Source organism: Schistocerca cancellata, chromosome 3 (assembly GCF_023864275.1).
Source record: "Schistocerca cancellata isolate TAMUIC-IGC-003103 chromosome 3, iqSchCanc2.1, whole genome shotgun sequence".
Lineage (NCBI taxonomy): Eukaryota > Metazoa > Arthropoda > Insecta > Orthoptera > Acrididae > Schistocerca > Schistocerca cancellata.
This window is the reverse complement of record NC_064628.1, coordinates 150,528,709-150,552,070: the sequence shown is the minus strand read 5'-3', so window position 1 is coordinate 150,552,070 and position 23,362 is coordinate 150,528,709. Positions and strand designations below refer to the sequence as shown.

General features: G+C 40.0%; 1 protein-coding gene across 1 annotated transcript in view; it reads right to left on the bottom strand.

The window, feature by feature from the left end:
- The window catches only part of LOC126174771 (intermembrane lipid transfer protein VPS13D), a 531,199-nt gene that overhangs the window by 238,149 nt on the left and 269,688 nt on the right, over positions 1-23,362 (bottom strand). Inside the window, 3 exon segments of the mRNA XM_049921112.1 lie at positions 839-938; positions 7,752-7,947; positions 16,931-17,097. Of these exon segments, the coding sequence (XP_049777069.1) occupies positions 839-938; positions 7,752-7,947; positions 16,931-17,097 (463 nt within the window).

Here is a 23,362-nt window from a genome sequence, read left to right as displayed (position 1 = left end):
AGATTGTGATGATGATCAAAGTCCAGGGCGCTTTCTTTTGATGACAGTTTGCAGATTCCTCACAACATTACAGTACCTCTCTGCATTCACTGTGATGTTTTAAGGGTTGGGTTGTTTTTTGGGAAGGAGACCAGGCAGCGAGGTCATCGGTCTCATTGGATTAGGGAAGGACGGGGAAGGAAATCGGCCATTCCCTTTTAAAGGAGCATTTTAGGGAGATCATGGAAAACCTAAATCAGGATGGCTGGAAGCGGGATTGAACCATTGAACCGTCGTCCTCCCGAATGTGAGTCCAGTGTGCTAGCCACTGTGCCACCTCGCTCTGTTATTTGTTGTAAGGCAGGTGGTGAATGAGTAACATCTTTTGACAGTCCCAAAACGTGGTTGCGACAATTTTACCTGCCAAATGTGCAACCTTCGCCTTTTACTATGGATCTCTCTTGCCAAGTTGCCAGCTCTGACATTTTGTCTCCCCCATCTGAATGCTCAGCCTACCCCACAGAAAAAGATTAACCCCTGATTGATATCAACGGTGAATTGTTGTTTTGCTGCAGGGGTGGGGGTGGGGGGGGGGGGGTGGGGGTGGGAATGATGGAGTGCGTCTCACAAGTGGGACACTTTACAGTGACAACTCCATGCCAACTGGCAGCAACCGGCAGGATACTGTGGCATGCATCGTAAGCTGCTGTGAGGATTGTTTCTACATACCAGTCCGACTCACCAGCCCTCAGTTGTCACAGGGACAGTTTATTTTGGAGAGAAATTAAAACAAGGAAACTTATTTACTGGATGACCCTCATATTTAACACCAAAAAGGAAAATTCTTGCACTCCCTCACCTATGATGGACTTCAGCTTGTACTTCTTTCTCAGCATGAGCAGTTTTCATAGGTTGAAGAATGTTGGTAAACACATTAGATCTCTTGTTCACTGGTTCAGCTGTAATTATAAAATTTAAATATCAACTCAGTTATTAGAATAAGATGAAAAAGATAAATTTAAAAAAAAAAAGATTTGCTAACTCTCATTATGAACAACTGCTGATTACTTTGGTATGCAAGATTTTTTTAAACATATTTAACACTGTTTCTACAAAAACAGAACACAAGAATTTACTACAAAATAAAAATACATTCAAATAAAAATAGCAGAAGGTTCTGCTTAGAAGAAATAGGTGGACATCACACCTGGACCAACAGCTATAGATATTATGAAAGTGGGAGCCTCAGAGATCGCCCCAGTATCAGCATAAAAGTCAACAAAAGGCAACATAGCAATGAAGATCAGTCTGAGTTTTATAAGAAAAGCCACCACAATGGTTATGTGATTAACTTAATTTGTATTTTAGTTTATCAGTTGACTGTTACTTCTGAATCATTCCTGTACACCCAAACTCTAATAATCCATGGGTTGGAGTGACTGTCTTCCCAGTAAACACTTTATTTTTCCTGTTTCCTTGCATTTTCCCAATGAAAAAATTATTTTTTAATCAAAACTTTAGTTTCAAATCTGTTTTAAAAATTACACATATGCTAGCTTTGTCCAGTTGTTCCTATTTTGGAAGCTGATTAATTGAAGCTTCTTTACTGTTGGGTATGTTTCATTTAACATACATGAAGTCACACTGAAACATTGCAAATCTGTAAAGTACACTTACAGGGTATAATATAGTGAAAGTCTGGGTGATTTTTTAGGATTGCACTTCTGACATGCTTCAATTTCACGTGTTGGTATGGTACCCTCATTGTTATTCCATTTGTTTCAGATTTTTCTTTAAAGATAAATATATGTTCATTCGTTTTAATTGGATAACATGATTCTTCTGTAAGATGTGAAACACTCACCAACTACCTGGATATATACACTCCTGGAAATTGAAATAAGAACACCGTGAATTCATTGTCCCAGGAAGGGGAAACTTTATTGACACATTCCTGGGGTCAGATACATCACATGATCACACTGACAGAACCACAGGCACATAGACACAGGCAACAGAGCATGCACAATGTCGGCACTAGTACAGTGTATATCCACCTTTCGCAGCAATGCAGGCTGCTATTCTCCCATGGAGACGATCGTAGAGATGCTGGATGTAGTCCTGTGGAACGGCTTGCCATGCCATTTCCACCTGGCGCCTCAGTTGGACCAGCGTTCGTGCTGGACGTGCAGACCGCGTGAGACGACGCTTCATCCAGTCCCAAACATGCTCAATGGGGGACAGATCCGGAGATCTTGCTGGCCAGGGTAGTTGACTTACACCTTCTAGCACATTGGGTGGCACGGGATACATGCGGACGTGCATTGTCCTGTTGGAACAGCAAGTTCCCTTGCCGGTCTAGGAATGGTACAACGATGGGTTCGATGACGGTTTGGATGTACCATGCACTATTCAGTGTCCCCTCGACGATCACCAGTGGTGTACGGCCAGTGTAGGAGATCGCTCCCCACACCATGATGCCGGGTGTTGGCCCTGTGTGCCTCGGTCGTATGCAGTCCTGATTGTGGCGCTCACCTGCACGGCACCAAACACGCATACGACCATCATTGGCACCAAGGCAGAAGCGACTCTCATCGCTGAAGACAACACGTCTCCATTCGTCCCTCCATTCACGCCTGTCGCGACACCACTGGAGGCGGGCTGCACGATGTTGGGGTGTGAGCGGAAGACGGCCTAACGGTGTGCGGGACCGTAGCCCAGCTTCATGGAGACGGTTGCGAATGGTCCTCGCCGATACCCCAGGAGCAACAGTGTCCCTAATTTGCTGGGAAGTGGCGGTGCGGTCCCCTACGGCACTGCGTAGGATCCTACGGTCTTGGCGTGCATCCGTGCGTCGCTGCGGTCCGGCCCCAGGTCGACGGGCACGTGCACCTTCCACCGACCACTGGCAACAACATCGATGTACTGTGGAGACCTCACGCCCCACGTGTTGAGCATTTCGGCGGTACGTCCACCCGGCCTCCCGCATGCCCACTATACGCCCTCGCTCAAAGTCCGTCAACTGCACATACGGTTCACGTCCACGCTGTCGCGGCATGCTACCAGTGTTAAAGACTGCGATGGAGCTCCGTATGCCACGGCAAACTGGCTGACACTGACGGCGGCGGAGCACAAATGCTGCACAGCTAGCGCCATTCGACAGCCAACACCGCGGTTCCTGGTGTGTCCGCTGTGCCGTGCGTGTGATCATTGCTTGTACAGCCCTCTCGCAGTGTCCGGAGCAAGTATGGTGGGTCTGACACGCCGGTGTCAATGTGTTCTTTTTTCCATTTCCATGAGTGTAGTTTATTCAGTGTTATTCTCTTCAGACATGTGTTTCCGATGTAAAAACTAAAATCATTTCAAATGACATTTATCAATGGTACCATAATTCAGCTCTCAACAGCCTGAAAAATTTGACGAATTCTTTAGGGTCTTATCTTCCACTAAGGGGAAAATCGTGAGCTATACCTTCACAATCATGAAGAACATGCAATGTCATGGACGAGTAATACACTTATGCTCATAAATTAAGGATAATGCTAATACATGGTGAAACAATGCTCTGATGGGCAGTTTTCAGGTTTGAATCACCTCGGGGTATGACCATGCGGTGCATCTGACCTGCGGTCGTCGCATGGTGGCGCTGGCAGCAGTCCACATACGAAGAGGTGTGTGGTGCATGTCAGAGTACGGTGCAGTGACTAAGTGTGCAGACATTTCCAGACATACTAAAGGTGACTGTGTGCAGAAAATGGCTCAAATAACACATATTGATGACGTTATGAGGGGTAGAATACTAGGGCGACTGGAGGCTGGTCAAACACAGCAGGTCGTAGCACGGGCCCTACGTGTTCCACAAAGTGTGATCTCATGATTATGGCAACGATTCCAGCAGACAGGAAATGTGTCTAGGTACTACAGTACGGGACGTCCACAGTGTACAACACCACAAGACGACTGATATATCACCACCAGTGGCCACAGACGGCCATGGAGTACTGCAGGTAGCCTTCCTCAGGACCTTACCGCAGCCACTGGAACAGTTGTCTCCAGTCACACAGTCTACAGATGACTGAACAGACATGGTTTACTCTCCCAGAGACCTGCAAGGTGAATTCTACTGACCCCTGGTCACAGGAGAGCCTGTAAAGCCTGGTGTCAAGAACACTGTACATGGTCATTGGAACAGTGGTCCCAGGTTATGTTCACGGATGAGTCCAGGTAAAGTCTGAACAATGATTCTCACCAGGTTTTCATCTGGCATGAACCAGGAATCAGATACCAACCCCTTAATGTCCTTGAAAGGGACCTGTATGGAGGTCATGGTTTGATTGTGTGGAGTGGGATTATGACTGGTGCATGTACACCTCCGCATGTCTTTGACAGAGAAACTGTAACAGGTCAGGTATATTGGGACATCATTTTGCACCAGTATGCCCCCCTTTTCAGGGGTGCAGTGGGTCCCACCTTCCTCCTGATGGATGACAACACACGACCCCAACGAGCTGCCATCGTGGATGAGTACCTTGAAACATAAGATATCAGGTGAATGGAAAGGCCTGTCTGTTCTCCAGACCAAAACCTCATTCAGCATGTCTGGGATGCTCTCAGCCAACATATCGCTGCATGTCTTCAAACCCCTTTGACACTTCAGGAGCTCCGACAGGCACTGGTGCAAGAATGGGAGGTTATACCCCAGTAGCTGCTCGACCACCAGAGTATGCCAACCTGTTGTGCGGCCTGTGTACGTGTGCATGGTGATCATATCCCATATTGATGCCAGGGTACATGCACAGGAAACAGTGGCGTTTTGTAGCACATGTGTTTCGGGACGGTTTTCTTAACTTATCATCAATACCGTGGACTTTCAGATCTGTGTCGTGAGTGTTCCCTATATGCCTATGTTACTAGCACCAGTTTTGTGTAGTGCCACGTTGTGTGGCACCACATTCTGCAATTATCCTTAATTTATGATCATGGGTGTATATGCAAGTACCGAGCGATCCTCGGGATAAGGAGTCCCACCTGTTTCAAGAGTCAACAGCCTTCCCTGAGGGAAAATTCAGAGCATTCTTTTGCCCTAGGATGGGAAACTGTTCCACAGGACAAAATAACCACAAGGCTAGTCACTGAAATGGGGGGAAAAAAAAGAAACCACCTGTATTAAAATCACAAAAACAACAGTATGATGGGTTCCTCAAACATGAAATAATCCGGAATAGTCCCTACTCTGGATAAGTCGTTCAACAAAACTTTTGACATCTGTGAATGATTGGGCATTGAGTGTAAACTGCCTAACAAACAAAACACCGTAGAGAATGATAATGAGAGGCTGACAAAGCCATTCACTAAATTTAGAGTGACACATTTTTACCCAATTACTGATACTTTTGTTCACAACTACAAATGCAAATCTCAATGGATGAAGTTATAGACACATGCATAGCAATGCAGCCTTTATTTCATCATTTTTTCTGGTATGCATCCAGGATATTAATGATTCTTGTTCTGATAATTCACCTGATAATCTTCCAGGCATTCTTGAGGTAAGTTGCTTGCAAGATTTTTAATCACCTTACAAAATACTGTGGAGTAAATGTGCATTTTAGCCAATTAATCATCTAAGGAAGAAAGGAACATTATGGTTCTACTTTCTGCTGACACTGATATCATCATCTTGATGGCCTGACATGGGTTTGAATGACTGTCCTCGCAAATGCGATTCCAGTGTGTAACCATTGCACCACCTCACTCTGTGTTAAATTACCAGACACAAGAGCTGTATTTACAAGGTGGAATCCAAAATTTTCAGGACTGGTGCTGTCATCTGGAAAGTAGGAGTAGTAGATCTTTACACCGCTAGGTGGCAAGGGCTACATATCTGATGAGTCAGAGTGCGGAGTGGCATTCAGCTGGGAGGATGTTGCGTGTCCACAGTGATTTCAGTAATACTCCGTGTTTGGTGTGTGGCGATTTTACGATGGATCTGCAAACAGAACAGTGCATGTGTATCAAATTCTGTGCAAATCTCGGGAAAAGTGCTACGGAGACCCTTGCAATGATTCAACAAGTGTTTGGGGGACAGAGCACAAGCTGTACGAATGTGTTTGAGTGGCATGCTCAGTTCAGGGCCAGCCATACAGATGTCGAAGATGACGCTCGCACTGGAAGGCCCATTAGCCACACAATGCCAGACATAGTTGCCAAACTTCAACAACTGGTTCGTGTGGACCGACGTCGAACCATTCAAGACCCTGCGGATGAAGTGGGTATTGGTTATGGGACATGTCAATGAATGTTGACTGATAAATTGGGCATGCATCACGTCACTGCAAAATTTGTGCCAAGGATCTTGACTGCCAATCAGAAGGCACAGCATGTTGAAGTGTGCACGGACCTTCGTCAGACTGCACCTGATGATCCAACCTTCTTGTCACAAGTTATCACTGGTGACAAGAGTTGGATTTACGGTTATGACCCAGAGACAAAGCAACAATTCTCCCAGTGGAAGAGCCCGGGCTCTTCAAGACCCAAAAAAGTGAGACAGGTGAAGAGCAAAGTGAACAGCATGATAATTGTTTTCTATGATGCCAAAGGAACTGTGCAACCAAACAGTGAATTCCACGTACTACTGTGACATTTTGCGACGGCTTCGTGAAAACGTGTGGCAAGGACGGCCCAAACTTTGGCGTCAAGGGAACCGGCTGCTGCATCACAACGCGCTCTGGCACATGTCCTTGCTCACCAAGATCTTTCTGGCAAAAAACAACATGGCAGTTGTACCCCACCCACCATACATGGCAGATTTGGCACCTTGCGGGTTCATGCTATTCCAAAACTGAAACTCAAGTTGAAAGGCCGTCGGTTCGACACTAGAGAGGATTCAAGAAGCATCGCTGGCAGTGATAAACACCCTCAAACAACACGACTTCCAGAAAATGTTTGACCAGTGGCAGAAATGCTGGGACCAGTGTGTACATGCAGATGGGAATTACTTCGAGGGTGATGGTGACCATTAGATCAAAGGTAAGGTTTTTAACAGATGGCAGCACCAGTTCCAAAAATTTTGGACAGCAGCTCATATTATGTACTATGACCTCCTGACAAAGGAGCAAAGCAAGCAGTGGAAACATGCATTCACCACTACCAGTACCAGTAAAGGCCCAACTACTATCAGGCATGATGATGCCGAATGTTTGGAGACTGCCATGGTGCGATGCTAACAGATTGTCAGCTTATGCCTGTAAGGGGGGCAGACCATCAGAGAAGCATACTACTAAAATCTCCTGATGAGATTACGGGCGTCTGTAAAGATGAGGCATTGCAGGAAGCTATCCAAGGGGGTGCCAAATTTAAAAGAACGCAAAAGCCCCAAGACTGGTGAAGTTTTACAAAAGCTGAAAATTTAGCACAAACTTCAATGTGAGATGCTTTTAGTAGTTTCCACAATGAAACTCTGTCCTGAAACTTGGCAGAAAACTGAAAAACATTCTGGTCATATGTGAAGTACACCAGTGGCAAGACACAATCAATACCTTCACTGCACAATAACAATGGCGATGTTATTTATGACAGCACCACAACTGCAGAATTACTAAATATGATTTTCCAAAATTCTTTCACAAAAGAAGGTGAAATAAATACTCCAGAATTGAAATCAATAACAACTGTCAACATTGGTAACTTAGAACTAGCTATCCTCGGTGTGACAAAGTAGTTTAAAACACTTCAAAAAGACAATATATAAGAATTAAGGTCACCAATCTTACCTTGGAAACGTGTGTCAATAAGCAGTATCTCCTGAGATGCAAGGTCAATGTCTTGTGAGCCATCATTCATCAGTTCCAGCAGTAATCTAGACTTAATGAAATTTATTCCAGCTAAAGGAATGCCCTGTTGCCTTTGCAGTTGAAGAGTTACATTCTCCAGCTCCAACAGAATAGAAAGCAGAGTTCTGTCTCCTTCCTTTAAAAAAAGGACATTTTTCAATTTTCTGACTTCACATTTAATCTGTAGGTGGTATTTGCATTATTTTATTTTTTTTTCTTAGAAAGTTACTTAGAATATCCTTTCAGTCAGAATATTACTTTAAAACAGCACACATTGTGTATTGTGTAACAAAGAAAGCTAGGGAGTGATCCTATAAAACCCCATTACATATAATACTATATGTATACAAACTGAAATGAGATATATAAGATGCAAAATGATTACAGCATTGTTTGCAACATTGTTGGACAGTTAGGGTTGTTTTGCCAATAGTTCTGCACATAATTTACTGTGTTACTGTATGAAAGAGTCGAGAATAAAGAAATTATATATATTTGCCATAAAGATGATATAGTAACTTGCAAACAGGCACAGCGAAAATACTTACAGATTAGATTTCAGCAAAAGTCTTCTTCAGAAAAGGACACACACACACACACACACACACACACACACACACACACACACACACACACACACACACACACACACACAATGACCACAATCTCCAGCAGTTCAGAACAGATGCAGTCTGGTAACAGATCACACATTTCTGCAATATTCTAGGGCAAGTGGCATGAGTGCTTTGTAAGAAGTCTCCTTTGTAAACTGATTGTGTTTTGCTAGTATTTTTCCTATGAAAGGAAGTCTGTTTCTGCATTTTCCTATGACTGCAGCAGTGCTACTGTTCCATTTCATTACCTAACAAACTGTTACAGTCAACTATTTGTATGAGTTCACAGATTCCAGTTGTGACTTATTGATACTGTAGTCATACGATAGTATGCTTTTTTTGTTTCATACAGTGCACAATTTTACATTTATGACCATTTAAAGCGCATTCCCAATCTATACACCATTTTGAAATTTTATTAAGATCAGAATGAACATTTTATTGGCCTTTTTTTCAAATACTACCTCATAACATATTACTGCTTCAGATTTGAAGATGTTGAGGTTACTATTAATACTGACTGCAAGGCAGTTAATTAACAACATGAACAGCAAAGATACTACCTCATAACATATTACTGCTTCAGATTTGAAGATGCTGAGGTTACTATTAATACTGACTGCAAGGCAGTTAATAACAACATGAACAGCAAAGGTCCCAACACACTCCCATGGGGCACACCTTAGTTACTTCTGTACCTCTCAATGGGTCTCCATCCAAGTTAACACGTTGTGTACTCCCTACCAAGAAATCCTAGATCCAGTTACAAATTTCACTTAATATCCCACACAATAAAACTTCCCCTAATAAGTATAGATGTGGTGCTTAGTCAAATGCTTTTCAGAAATTGAGAAATAAAGCATTTAAGTGACCGCTTCATTCATGGCTTTCAAGACACCATGAGCTTCATGTGACTGGTGTTTTTGGAATCCATGCTAGTTGTCAGGGAGCAAGTGATTCTGTTCAAGATACGTGCTTCACTACCAGGGACTTGAAAATTTAGCAACTATTTTTGTCGAAATTAGTATTTGATAATGGCTCCTGTGTCATTGCTTGCTAAGGTTGGTAGCATCATAAATGAGGCAGTTCAGGCTCAACCTCTACCAGTGCCTTAAACCACATTAGATCAAAACACCTGCTGCCTGAAACTGCCATGTTACAGTGTTCATATAATACCAAACAAACAACATAGCAAACAAATGTACATATTTCATTGTTCTAAGATGCTAGGTCTCATGGCAGAGTCCTAAACTGCCTTACACAGTGTGTATGTTAGAAGGGCTGTTCAACCTACTCAGTCTTGTTGCACCGGAGCATAGCTTACGCGCACTGACGTACTGTTGCATTCATTCCTAGGTGTGCTATCTATTTTGCAAACATGTTCTTACGTACATTCTATTGCCAAATTGGGCAATAGCAGTAACCAAAAACTGGTTAAATTTTCTATATTTAAATGCAGAAAATAAAGCTATTTCAAACGTCCTTCGATAGTTCATCTGGATACAAGTCACTATGAAATTGCAATTATTTGGCATATTCACAATTTGGGGCAGAATTCACATTTATATTCACATTTGTACTGATTGTGAATTTTTTAGGTGCCTACTCATAATGTTTGAGCTCAGACTGTTATACAATAAATGGATGTCAAGGATATTGGATGGTAGTTTTGTGGAACACATCTACTATCCTTCTCATACAAAGGTATGAGCTGTCCTTTCTTCCAACGACTGGGCATGGTTTTCTGTTCAAGGTATCTACAATAAATTATGGTAAAAAAGGTGCAAATTCGGTTCAAATTCAGTACAGAATCTGATCAGAATTCAATAGGGAACTACAGCTTTATTCAGTTATAACTACTGCAGTTATTTCTCAACAACTATATCACTTGTCTTTACACTGGTGCAAGAATTAAATTGGGTAAATACCCATGGACATTTGAACATGAAGATCAGCAATTCTTCTTTTGCTTTGCTACCCTCAATTTCAGTTGCAAAGATAATGGTGAGGCTTTGAATGCAAACCCTGGTGCCACTAACAGTCTTTACATATGACCACAATTTCTTTTTGTTTTGTGGACATACCTTCAATAATATTCTACTACGGTAGTCACTGAAGGGTTTACACATTGTCCTCTTGACAATAAAGTAAAATGGATTACTGAAGCAATAAAATCTCTAGTGCAAGAAAAAGATGGCTACATAGGGAACTAAAACATAACAAAAGTCCTGGTTTTGTTATCTATGTAAAAAATTACAAAATTATTTTCAAAAAAGATGTAAAGGCAGCCAAAGAACTGGCAGACAATAGATTTATACTGAATAGTGAAAACAAATCAAAGGCATTATGGTCACTGGTCAAAGCTAAAATAGGTGCCACAGGTAGAGGCCATGATATTTCTGAAATCAAGATAGAGGGTAAAACTATAGCAAATACTGATCAAATTTCTGAATTATTTAATTAATTCTTTATAAATGGAAACAAATCAATCATCAATGTAGAAGATTGCCCAAAACATGGTAATTTTCTTTAACAGTGAGCGATTTGATGATGAATTTTTCAGTAAATTTACCAAAACTACTGTAAAAGACGTAGAAAATGTGACACTATCACTAAAAAGTAAAACATCAGCAGGATGGAATGGAATACCAACAAATTTGTTAAAACAGCCTCTAAAATAACTTTGCATCCACTAACTACAATAGTTAACCAGTCCCTTCAAGAAGGTTATTTTCCAGACACACTGAAGAACACAGTAGTTAAGCCACTATTCAAAAAAGGGACAAAATAACATGTGGGAAACTATCGCCAGTCTCTCTTATTCCATCACTATTGAGAATATTTGAAAAAGTCGTCACCATACAAATTCAAAATTTCACAGAAAAATTTAAAATAATCTCAAAAAACCAGTATGGAGTTCAAAAAGGCAAAACCACAGTATCGGCTATAAATCATTTCGTTGATAAAATTAGCTTGTCTCTAGACAACTCACTGCATGCCACAGGAATTTTTTGTGACCTATCAAAGGCCTCTGTTAGTGCAAATCACTTCTTGCAACTCTGAAAACTGGAAAAGTATGGAATTAGGGACATGGATTTAGAATGGTTTAAGTCCTATATAATCAACCAAAGACAAAGAGTGGTTGTATCATCAGAGAGAGGGACTTGCACTTCAAAATGGAGAAACATTTCACAAGGGGTACCCCAAGGTTCTATCTTAGGTCCCATTCTGTTTTACATAAATGATCTGTCACTTAATATTGAGTGTCACTCAGTTTTATTTGCAGATGACTCTTCTATAATCATTGAAAGTAACAGTACTGATCAAATTCCACAAACTGTATTAAAAGCTTTAGAAAAATTAGATGCCCAGTTTGATTTAAATGGGTTAAAATTAAAAATGGAAAAGACTCGGTAATGCAGTTTAAAACAAAACAAGCAAAATTAAATGATATTCAGGTCAGTCACAGAAACCAGGATTTGCAGGAAGCTTTAAATAGCCTAGCATTTGCAATGAGGATATTGTACAATGCTACTAGTATGGGCATAAGAAAAGTAGTATAACACAGCTACTTTGAGTCAGTAATAAAGTATAGAATTGTATTTAGGGGTAACTCAAATCATAGATTAGATTAGATTTACTTTCATTCCAATTTATCCGTAGTGAGGAGGTCCTCCAGGATGTAGAACATGTCAGAAAAACAACAATACATGACAAATATTTACAACTCAAACAAATAAGCTAATGAACCATTCTACAGGTCCCAAATGGAATGATCGTCATTTTTTAATGAACACTATATGAAAGAGTCATTTTACAAATACTAATGCACTGAATTAAAATAAAAAAGTTTTTTATTTATTTATAAGTTAATAAACATGTAATAGAACTACTATAATATTTATCTACAATGAACACATTACTGCACTGAAATTGTGCATAAGTTATATTGTACTTATATATATGAATATAATAGAGGGAGACATTCGACGTGGGAAAAATATATCTAAAAACAAAGATGATGTAACTTACCAAACGAAAGCGTTGGTATGTTGATAGAGACACTAACAAACACAAAGACACACACAAAATTCAAGCTTTTGCAACCCACGGTTGCTTCATCAGGAAAGAGGGAAGGGGAGGGAAAGAGAAAAGGATGTGGGTTTTAAGGGAGATGGTAAGGAGTCATTCCAATCCCGGGAGCGGAAAGACTTACCTTAGGGGGAAAAAAGGACAGGTATACACTCACGCGCACACACACACACACACATATATCCATCCTCACATATATAGACACAAGCAGACATGTGTAAAGGCAAAAGAGTATGTAAAAGCCCAAACTCTTTGCCTTTACATATGTCTGCTTGTGTCTGTATATGTGTGGATGGATATATGTGTGTGTGTGTGTGTGTGTGTGTGTGTGTGTGTGTGTGTGTGCGCGTGCGAGTGTATACCTGTCCTTTTTTCCCCCTAAGGTAAGTCTTTCCGCTCCCGGGATTGGAATGACTCCTTACCCTCTCCCTTAAAACCCACATCCTTTCCTCTTTCCCTCTCCTTCCCTCTTTCCTGATGAAGCAACCGTGGGTTGTGAAAGCTTGAATTTTGTGTGTGTGTGTTTGTGTTTGTTTGTGTCTCTATCAACATACCAATGCTTGGAACCAGTGATTAAAGTACACAAATATTTTATTAGCTGATCTTTCTAAGACTACACTTGATTTGCTATTTATTGCAATGTTTGTATCATCGGCAAACAAAATGAACTTGGCATCTGGTAATGTTACTGATGGAAGGTCATTGATACACACAAGAAAAAGTAAGGGCCCCAAAATGAAACCTTGTGGGACCCCACATGTAATTAGTTCCCAGTTGGATGATGCCTGATAGCTTGATACATGTTTCTTTCCTAATAAGACCCTTTGTTTCCTGCCAGAGATATAAGATTTGAACCATTTTGCAGCATTTCCTGTTACACTATAATATTCTAATTTATTTAAAAGGATATTGTGATTTACACAGTCAAATACCTTTGACAGATCACAAAATATACCAGTTGCCTGCAATTTTTTTGTCTAATGAATTAAGCACATTTTCACTGTAAGTGTAGATAGCCTTCTCAATATCAGAACCCTTTAAAAATCCAAACTGTGACTTTGACAGTATGTTATTTGAGATAAGATGGTTATAAAGCTGACTGTACATGACTTTTTCTAAAATTTTTGAGAATGCTGGCAACAGTGAAATTGGATGGAAATTTGATGCTATTTCTTTATCTCCCTTCTTAAACAGTGGATTAACTTCAACATATTTCAACCATTCAGGAAATATTCCACTGATAAACAACTGGTTACACAGATAGATTAATATGTTACTTAGCTCAGAATCACATTCTTTATTTAACGTTGTTGATATTTCATTCTACCCACTAGATGTTTTTGATTTTAAAGATTTTATGATGGACATTATTTCTGCTGGGGTAGTGAGGTTCAAATTCATATTATGGAAGTTACTTGAAATGTCTGGTCTGAGGTATTCCATAGCAGCCTCTACTGAATCTGATAACCCCATCTTTTCAGTAACAGTTATAAAATGTTCGTTAAAAAGTTCTACAACACTATACACATCTGTCACCAATGTATCATTTACTCTTAATGCTATTTGTTCCTCTTCATGTCTGGTTCTACTGGTCTCCTCTTTCACTATATCCCATATTGTCTTTATTTTGTAATCTGATATGACTATCTTTTCCTTGTAATATATTTGCTTTGATGTCCATATTACAGTCTTTAATATTTTGCAGTATTTCTTGTAATGTGCTATAGCATCAACATCAGAACTGTTTCAGATTGACAGATACAGTTTTCTTTTTGTTTTACAAGATACCCCTATTCCTGGAGTAGACTTTGCTCTAACCTTTGTAAGTTTTGGGGGAAAACAGTGTTCGAATAAGGTAAGCACTTATTAGCAAAGTGTTATATTTTTCATTCATGCCATGAGCACTGTAAACATCAGTCCAGTGAATGTCTCTGAGGAGTGTCCTAAAATAATCAAATATGTGTCAAATACTTAAACTTCAGAAAACCATCATTAAAAGTATGTACAATGTGGGGCAAAGAAAATCACGTCAACTACTTCTAAAAAATTTATATATATTAAGTGCTCCCTCACTATACATACATGAACTGATTATCTTTGTACACAGTAACCCTGATTTATTTATAGCAAATCATTTTCAATACCAGAAATGAAAATAATTTTACGTTGCCCATCCACCGTTTAAAACTTTATGCTCGAACTCCACATTATATGGTTATAAAAATTAATAGCAAAGTGAAAAGAGGAGAATTGCTCAACATAAATTTAGAAACACTGAAAAAAATCCTTATACGAGTAACTAATGCAGAACTTTTACTATTCAATAGAAGAATTCATAAATGACAACCTGAAATTTTGAGCAGGAGAGAGCAAGTATTTAGGGCTGTTAATTTTTAAAAGTTTGTTACTTTTGAACAAAATTATTAATTGCTTACTTAATTAATTATTCAGTACTGTATATTACTGAAATTATAAGGAAAATTGTAAACTAGTTTCTGTGTTTTGATGAATTTCCAGTACATTAAGTCAATGGCTTGAAATTGTAGATTATGAGACAATAAACTTCTGTTCTATACTATAGTGATGACTTGACCAATGTAGACTGGAGTATCTGCCCAAACAATCGCTTAATGTCAAGCATGCTTAAGCTTTAACGTAAATATAAAAGCAGAAGAGCTCTTTAACTCAAAGATAAATAAGCTATAATCAGCACACCTCAATACCAAAACATTTTACAGTAAATTATGATAATCACCAATGAAAAGCTGGAACACTACAGCAGTGGCATTCCAATAGTTTGGTTGCTATAGAGTACACAAAAAGTTGTCTGAATGATAATACAGGGTGATTCAAAAAGAATACCACAACTTTACGAATTTAAAACTCTGCAATGACAAAAGGCAGAGCTAAGCACTATCTGTCGGCGAATTAAGGGAGCTATAAAGTTTCATTTAGTTGTACATTTGTTCGCTTGAGGCACTGTTGACTAGGCGTCAGCGTCAGTTGATGCTAAGATGGCGACCGCTCAACAGAAAGCTTTTTGTGTTATTGAGTACGGCAGAAGTGAATCGACGACAGTTGTTCAGCGTGCATTTTGAACGAAGTATGGTGTTAAACCTCCTGATAGGTGGTGTATTAAACGTTGGTATAAACAGTTTACAGAGAATGGGTGTATGTGCAAAGGGAAAAGTTCTGGACGGCCGAGAACGAGTGATGAAAATGTAGCACGCATCCAGCAAGCATTTGTTCGCAGCCCAGGAAAATCGACTCGCAGAGCTAGCAGAGAGCTGCAAATTCCACAATCAACTGTATGGAGAGTCCTACGAAAAAGGTTAGTTATGAAACCTTATCGTCTGAAATTGGTTCAAGCACTACCTGAACGTCAACTACCCGAGGTGATGGATCGGCCACCAGGCAGCCCGTGACAGAGCACTTCATCACTGGCCTCCAAGAAGCCCTGATCTTACCCCCTGCGATTTTTTCTTATGGGGGTATGTTAAGGATATGGTGTTTCGGCCACCTCTCCCAGCCACCATTGATGATTTGAAACGAGAAATAACAGCAGCTATCCAAACTGTTATGCCTGATATTCTACAAAGAGTGTGGAACGAGTTGGAGTATCGGGTTGATATTGCTCAGGTGTCTGGAGGGGGCCATATTGAACATCTCTGAACTTGTTTTTGAGTGAAAAAAAAACCTTTTTAAATACTCTTTGTAATGATGTATAACACAAGGTTATATTATGTTTCTTTCATTAAATACACATTTTTAAAGTTGTGGTATTCTTTTTGAATCACCCTGTATTATGCCAAAATGGCTGTCACTGGACAGATTAAAATACTCAGTTATCTTTCATTAGGATGGAACTAATTTGGATTTTGCCAGGTTTTGTCTTACTCTCCTTTAGATGATAACCTTGGGATTTCCACAAAGCAACAGCATTAAGACTACCCCCTAAAATATATGCAAGGATCATATCATTCCAATTAAAGACAACAGTGTAAATGTCTGTATCAGCGTCAGCTTTAATCTAATTATTTTTCACAGTTCTTTGTCACATTTCTTGTTTTTCCACTGTTAATTTCATGTCATGATTCACAACACGCTCTCACATGTCAACCTCCCCCCCCTCCCCCCCCCCCCCCCCTCCACTTGTTGAAAGTCTTGCCATCACAGCACTTGGAATACCATGCCACTAGCAACACTTATTTCTTGGAAAATACCTACTTTATTTGACAATTTATATGTTATTTCTCAAGACATTTATCAATAAAAGTCCACTATAAACCTGACATATATCTTCATAACAATTGTTAGAAATGTGTAAATAATTATTTTCTATTTAGATTCTGACATTTTACATGAGATAATTAGCATTAAATATTTCATTACTTTATTAAGAATTGTTTTTACCAGGGAGTATGATCTTGATGCATCAGGACTGCTTGAGTAATAAACCAGAAGGTCCTCTACATTTTCTCCAATATTGTAAGTGAGAAGACCACGAATCAATTTGTACTGAGCCAAATCTACTGCAGCATGTACTGCTGATAATTTTCCATTAACACTCATGTCCGGTACTGCAATGAAAGAATAAAATGATCATAAAATTGTTCACTTAACAACTACTATTCAATCAGATGCAAGAAAATGCAATTATATACACAAAGTGCTTAATGTCAACAGGCTTACAAAGTTATACTGGGAATTTAATCTATTTCTGTACAACAACATGAAGTGCATAAAACACATGCATATGGTTTGAAGAAACATATGAGACAAATTACTTTCTCTGTGAGCAGTATGTGTGTTACAACAAAAACTGGCACCCACACTATGAACATTTGGGATCCCATCATTAAGGAAACAGTGGAAATATGATTATCTGAGGACTTCAATTCGGACAGTGGTTTCCAGCTGGACACTATGAGGAATACTATCAATGGGGAAACTTTGTACTTGACCTATCTGATGTTCTTTTGTGTTTTTAAGGAATGAAATCAAAAAGTATGCCTAAAGAATTTGCATCAGAAGTCCATCCCTTCAAGTAACTTATGTGCAATGACTCATAAGCATACCACACATGTGTCAGCTGGGTCTTACACAGTTCAGTATTCCACCACCAGTATACAACCAAAGATGATCTTTAGCCTCTGCGCCAAAATATTGTTGCAGCATGTTACTGATATCTAGCAAATCTCCCAAAATTTCTTAAAACAATGTATCCACAGGGAAAGGTTTCCATGTCATAGGTGTATTATTGTTTTTTTGTAAAATGTGAGACTACCTGGCTCAGTAAAAACTACAAGTCTTTCTCTCTGACACTCTGCTGGCATACACTGACGTGACAAAAAAAAATTACATACTCCCTAATAAAGTGTCGTACCTCCTTTTGCCTGGCATAGTGCAGCAACTTGATGTGTCATGTACTCAACAAGTCACTAGTCTCATGCAGAAACACTGAGCCATGCTGCCTCAGCCATCCATTATTATGAAAGTGTTGCTGGTGCACGATTTTCCACACAAACTAATCTCTCGATTATGTCCCATAAATGTTTGATGGGATTCATGTCTGGTGATCTGGACGGCTAAAACATTTGCTTGAATTATCCAGAATGATCTTCAAACCAATTGTGAACAATTTTGGGCCCGTAACATAGCACACTGTCACCCATAAAAATTCCATTGTTGTTGGGGAACATGAAGTTCATGAATGGCTGCATATGGTCCCCAAGTAGCAGAACACAGCCATTTCCAGTCAATTGTTCATTTGGATCAGAGGACCAGAACGTAAACACAGCCCATGCCATTATGAAGCCACCACAGCTAGCACATTGCCTTGTTGACAACTGAGGTCCAGCGCTTTATGAGACCTGCATCACACTCAAATCCTACCATCAGCTCTTAACAACTGAAATTAGGACTGATCCAACCAAGTCACATTTTTCCAGTCATCTTAGGGTCCAACCGATATGGTCACTAGCCCAGGAGAGGCACTGCACATGATATTGTGCTGTCAGAAAAGGCATTTGTATCAGGTGTCTGCTGACCCAGCGCATTAACAACAACTTTCACTGCACTGTCCTAACTGATATCTTTGCCGTACATTTCACATTGATTTCTACAGTTATTTCACACTGTATTACTTGTGTGTTGGCACTGACAACTCTATGCAAACGCCGTTGCTCTTGGTTGTTAAGCGAAGGCCGTCAACAATGCATTGTTTGTTGTGAGAGGTAATGCCTGAAATTTGGTATTCGCAGCACATTCTAGATACTGCGGATAGCTAGTGTTGAATTCCCTAACAATTTCCAAAACAAAACGTCCCATGCTTCTAGCTTGAACTACTGTTCTACATTCAAAGTCTGTTAATTCCCACCATGGGGCCATAATTACATCAGAAATCTTTTCACATGAATCACCTGAGTACAAACGACAGCTCCTCCAATGCCCTGCCCTTTTATACCTCGTTATTCAATACTACCGCCTTCTGTAGATGTGCATATCGCTATCCCATGACTTTTGTAACCTCTGTGTGTAATGGAATGAGTAAATACAACCACTATACTCACTGTGCAGTTAAGGAAAACGGTGGTGAAGAGACATACAAACTGGACTTGAAATATTGCTGAGCTTTCAGACAATGTCCTGCTTCAGAGCTAATTATTATAAAACACACATACACAGCTACTTTGTCTTGGTCCTGCCCCCACACTGGGGTGAGAGGTTGTAAGGGGTGAAGTGGATGAGAGGAGCAGTGAGACGTAGCGGGGAATGATGGTCTGGAGGGAAAGTGTGGTGGACAGCTGGGAGAAAGTAGCAAAGAGGGAACAAGACGTACTGCAGGCAATGCAACACTGCTGATATCATCCTGGTACAGACAGGTGAAGTTTTATGTGGCACACAATAAATCAAAGGAGTGGGCTCAGAAGAGTGGAGTGGGATGCAACAATGAAAGAGGGAGATTAAGGAGAGGAAAATGTGACCGTAGATTAATGGATTAAAGTCATAAGCAGGATTAAGACAGGGATGGAGGTGAATATGGGACAGGGGCAAGTGGAGATTGAGGCCAAGAGAATTATAAGATTGAAGGATGTGTTGTAAATATAATAGCCATCTACATAATTCAGAAAATCTGTTATTGGGAGGAATGATTCAGATGGCACAGGTTGTGATGCAACAATCATTCAGGTTGAGCATATTGTGATCAGCAGCATATTCTGCCACTAGGCAACTTTGTCCTTGGCCACAGTTTGGCAGTTAGTATTCATTCAGATGGACAGCTGATTGGTGGTCATGTCTGCACAAAAGGTTGCATGAATGTTACAGCAGAGTTGACTGTTTCCACATATAGCCCTGGCAATGTAGGAAATACCCATGAAAGAACTTTAATGGAGTATAATGGGTGGATGTGTCGCATCTTTTGGATATGATGTGCAATAAACAGGTCTAGCTGGTTTGAAACACGAGTTCATGCAAGCAATGTACTTCTTGCTCTGATAATTGTCTTCAACTAACATAAAACATTTGAATGTACCTACATTCTGACACAGAGTAGGTAGAAAATGTTGCTTCAGTTACTCTGTTTCTCTGGTTCCAACGCATGTTTCTCCTTCAAGGATCTTTTGTTTCCTTACCAAAAAGTAGAAGTGTTGAGGCATCAATATACACACACAAATGATGGTATTAAATTTCACAGATCATTTAATTTTTTTAAGTTACAAAGCTTTTAATAAAGGCCAACATAACTATTAATTATCATTCATAAATAGTTGATAACTGAGGTACACTTTACATGGTCACATATGCCTAGAGCTGAGAACTGCCACACTGCTTTCAGTTGCTGTCCACCAGTGGAAGATGTTCAAATTATTATAGAATTATGAAGAATTTCAACATAGCTGTCTTTCATACTGTAGCAAAAGCCACTATTGTAGCAGATATGCACTCTGGACCAGGCTGGAGGTCTGCTGTTCACTGCCTACTATTTGGGAAAAACCCTCCAATTGTGCACTGTTGGGCAGTCCTGTGTCGATATAAGAAGCCCACATCGAAAGCCCCCTCACTAATAGCTCTTGCCTTGGCCTCTGCAGCCATACCAAACTCTCATGATACATTTTAAAACTTCTCTCTGGCTAATTCCCTGAGCATATGCATTGTGTTACAAGTCACATTTCTACACATAAAAAAGATGTAAATAACAACAGATTATGTGATTGAAATCACATGTAAGATACGCTGTCAGAGCATTTAATCAATGTATGAGGGTTGACTGAAAAGTATTGCCTCCACCTTCGTAACTCTTCAACAGTTGGCAGCAATGGTATTCCACAGAGCCTGGCTTGTTCCGTAGCCTCTTCTCTACAGCTCCAGTTGGCAGGAAGCCTTAGCACTGAATGGCTGTGTTGTTACAGTGTAAAGTATGGAACCCTGTGCAGACGGTCAGTCAACGCGATTTAAGCAATGTGCAGGCATTGAATTCTTGGCATCAGATGGTGTCACACCAAAGGAGATTCATCAAAGAACGAAAGATGTTGAGGCGGGAACATCTGACCTGTGTGACAAACAAAGGATTGGACATCCTGTGACAGCAACCAGCAAGTTTCACACACAAAATGTTGACAGATTGATTCAGAACAACTGTCGTATCACTCACAGAGAAACTGAAGCACAATCGGCATTTCACATGAACGTGGGGGTCACATTATTGCTATGCTTAGCTATCGGAAGATCTATGCACAATGGGTACCTCGGATGCTGTTTGATTCAGGACAATTGTCGTATCACTCAGAGAGAAATTGAAGCACAATCGGCATTTCACATGAACATGTAGTTCACATTATGCATGATGGGTACCTCAGATGCTGACTTCTGAAATGAAAGTGCACAGACTTGAAATTTGCCAGGAACTCCTCTCACGTTACGAAAATGAAGGCGACACCTTTCTCCATTCAATTGTGATAGGAGGCGAAATGTGGATACACCATTACGACCTGAAGACAGAACATCAGTCTATGGAATCTCGACACAAAGACTCATCCCAGAAAAATAAATTCTATACGCAACCCTCAGCTGGAAAAATCATGGTCACAGTGTTCTGGGATGCAGATGGTGTTACGATTTCATCAATCGTGGAACAACAATAAATTCAGAGTGTTACATCACAACACTGCAAACTCTGAAACAATGGCTAAAAAGGATCCGAAAGGAAAAGGGAAATGTTTCCCTGCAGCATGACAATGCCAAACCACACACTTCATGTGCCACCATGGCAGAACTTCAGAGACTGAATCTCAGCACCGTACGGCACTCTCCATACAGTCCAGATTTAGCACCATCTGACTTACATCTGTTCCTGATAATGAAAGATGATCTGCGGGGACATCATCAGGCTTCTGATGAAGACATTGAGAGAACTGTGAGACCTTGGTTGCAGAAACAGAGTGTCGACTTCTTCCGTGACAGCTTCAGGAAGCTTGTTCATTGTTGGCAGAAATTTATCCAATTGGCCAGTGATTATGTAGAAAAGTGAATATTGGTAATTAAAGATCACATTCTAAGGATTATTTCTGCATTTTATTTATTAAAATATTGACATCCAAATCCAGTTAACGAATGTGGAGGCATTACTTTTCATTCAACCCTCGTACAAAACAAACCCATTCTTACAAAAGAATCTGGGTGCATTCGATGGAGCATCTAGAAAACAATTCACTATTCTGATCTTACACAGTAAGAATCAATGATGAGAGAAAATTATGAATGTGCTGCATTCATTACTGTGGCATTACAACATACATTTCTTCAAACTTTCATAAATAGAACTTTTATTTCTTTAACATTGTTATGATAACCTATCCAATGTTTTGCTATAACAAATAGCACAAACAATGAAACATGTCAATGTACCAACATTAAAACTGCTGTATCTGTGCATTCATGATTTTATTGACATACAAGGGTACAAAATAAAATGTGCTTCATCACTTTCTGTCATTCCTCAGTTGCTTCTAAGTTCTTGCAGAAGAAGATCCGGTGTGGGGAGTAAGCGGCTCTCACCCACATCGCGAGGACGCAGACATGAAAACCAGCCTAAGACCAACGACGCCAGTACCAGTCGCTGATCACTGGTGCCGATTCCACACACACTTTCCAACGCTGCAACCACCATTCGACGCTGTCGGTGCCAGCACTGTTCACCGGCTCTGATTACACATCCGCTCACCAACACAGCTAGAATTCTATGCCAGGTGAGCGTGAAATAAAAACTTTATTACTCTAGTAAGAAGTGTTACAAAATACTGTGGGGTGAACTTTTACTGTGTAATTGATATAATTATAATTGGTATTAAATGCTCACAAGAGCTGAAGTCTATAGAAGCATGGACAGTATGCAACAAGTTGGAGAGAAGTCAGAACCAGCTATGGCTATGAGAATTACTAAAGAAGGGTCGAGTTAGTAAATTAGACACTCACTTCAAAGCCCAGAGTGAAGCTCTACGTGCTCATTCCAATGCTCAGAGTGCAGCTTTAGATGCAATTTTTTTTATATATAATAATACCTAGACTTAATATATATAATAATACCTAGACTTAATAAACTCAACAAATTCTAAATTAAAGGCTCGAGGTGAGACTGCAAATAAAGGACTAGATTTAGTAAATTCTCAATTGAAGGCTCAGAATGAAACTCTACATATTCAAACAATGAATATAGGTGCGTTAAATGTCAAAGTAGATGCTCAAAGTAAAGAATGTAGTAATCTATGTGAAGGCATGGGTCCTTTAAAAACTGAATTCGATGTCAAATGTAATAACGTAGAATCAGAACCTACTGAAAACTTA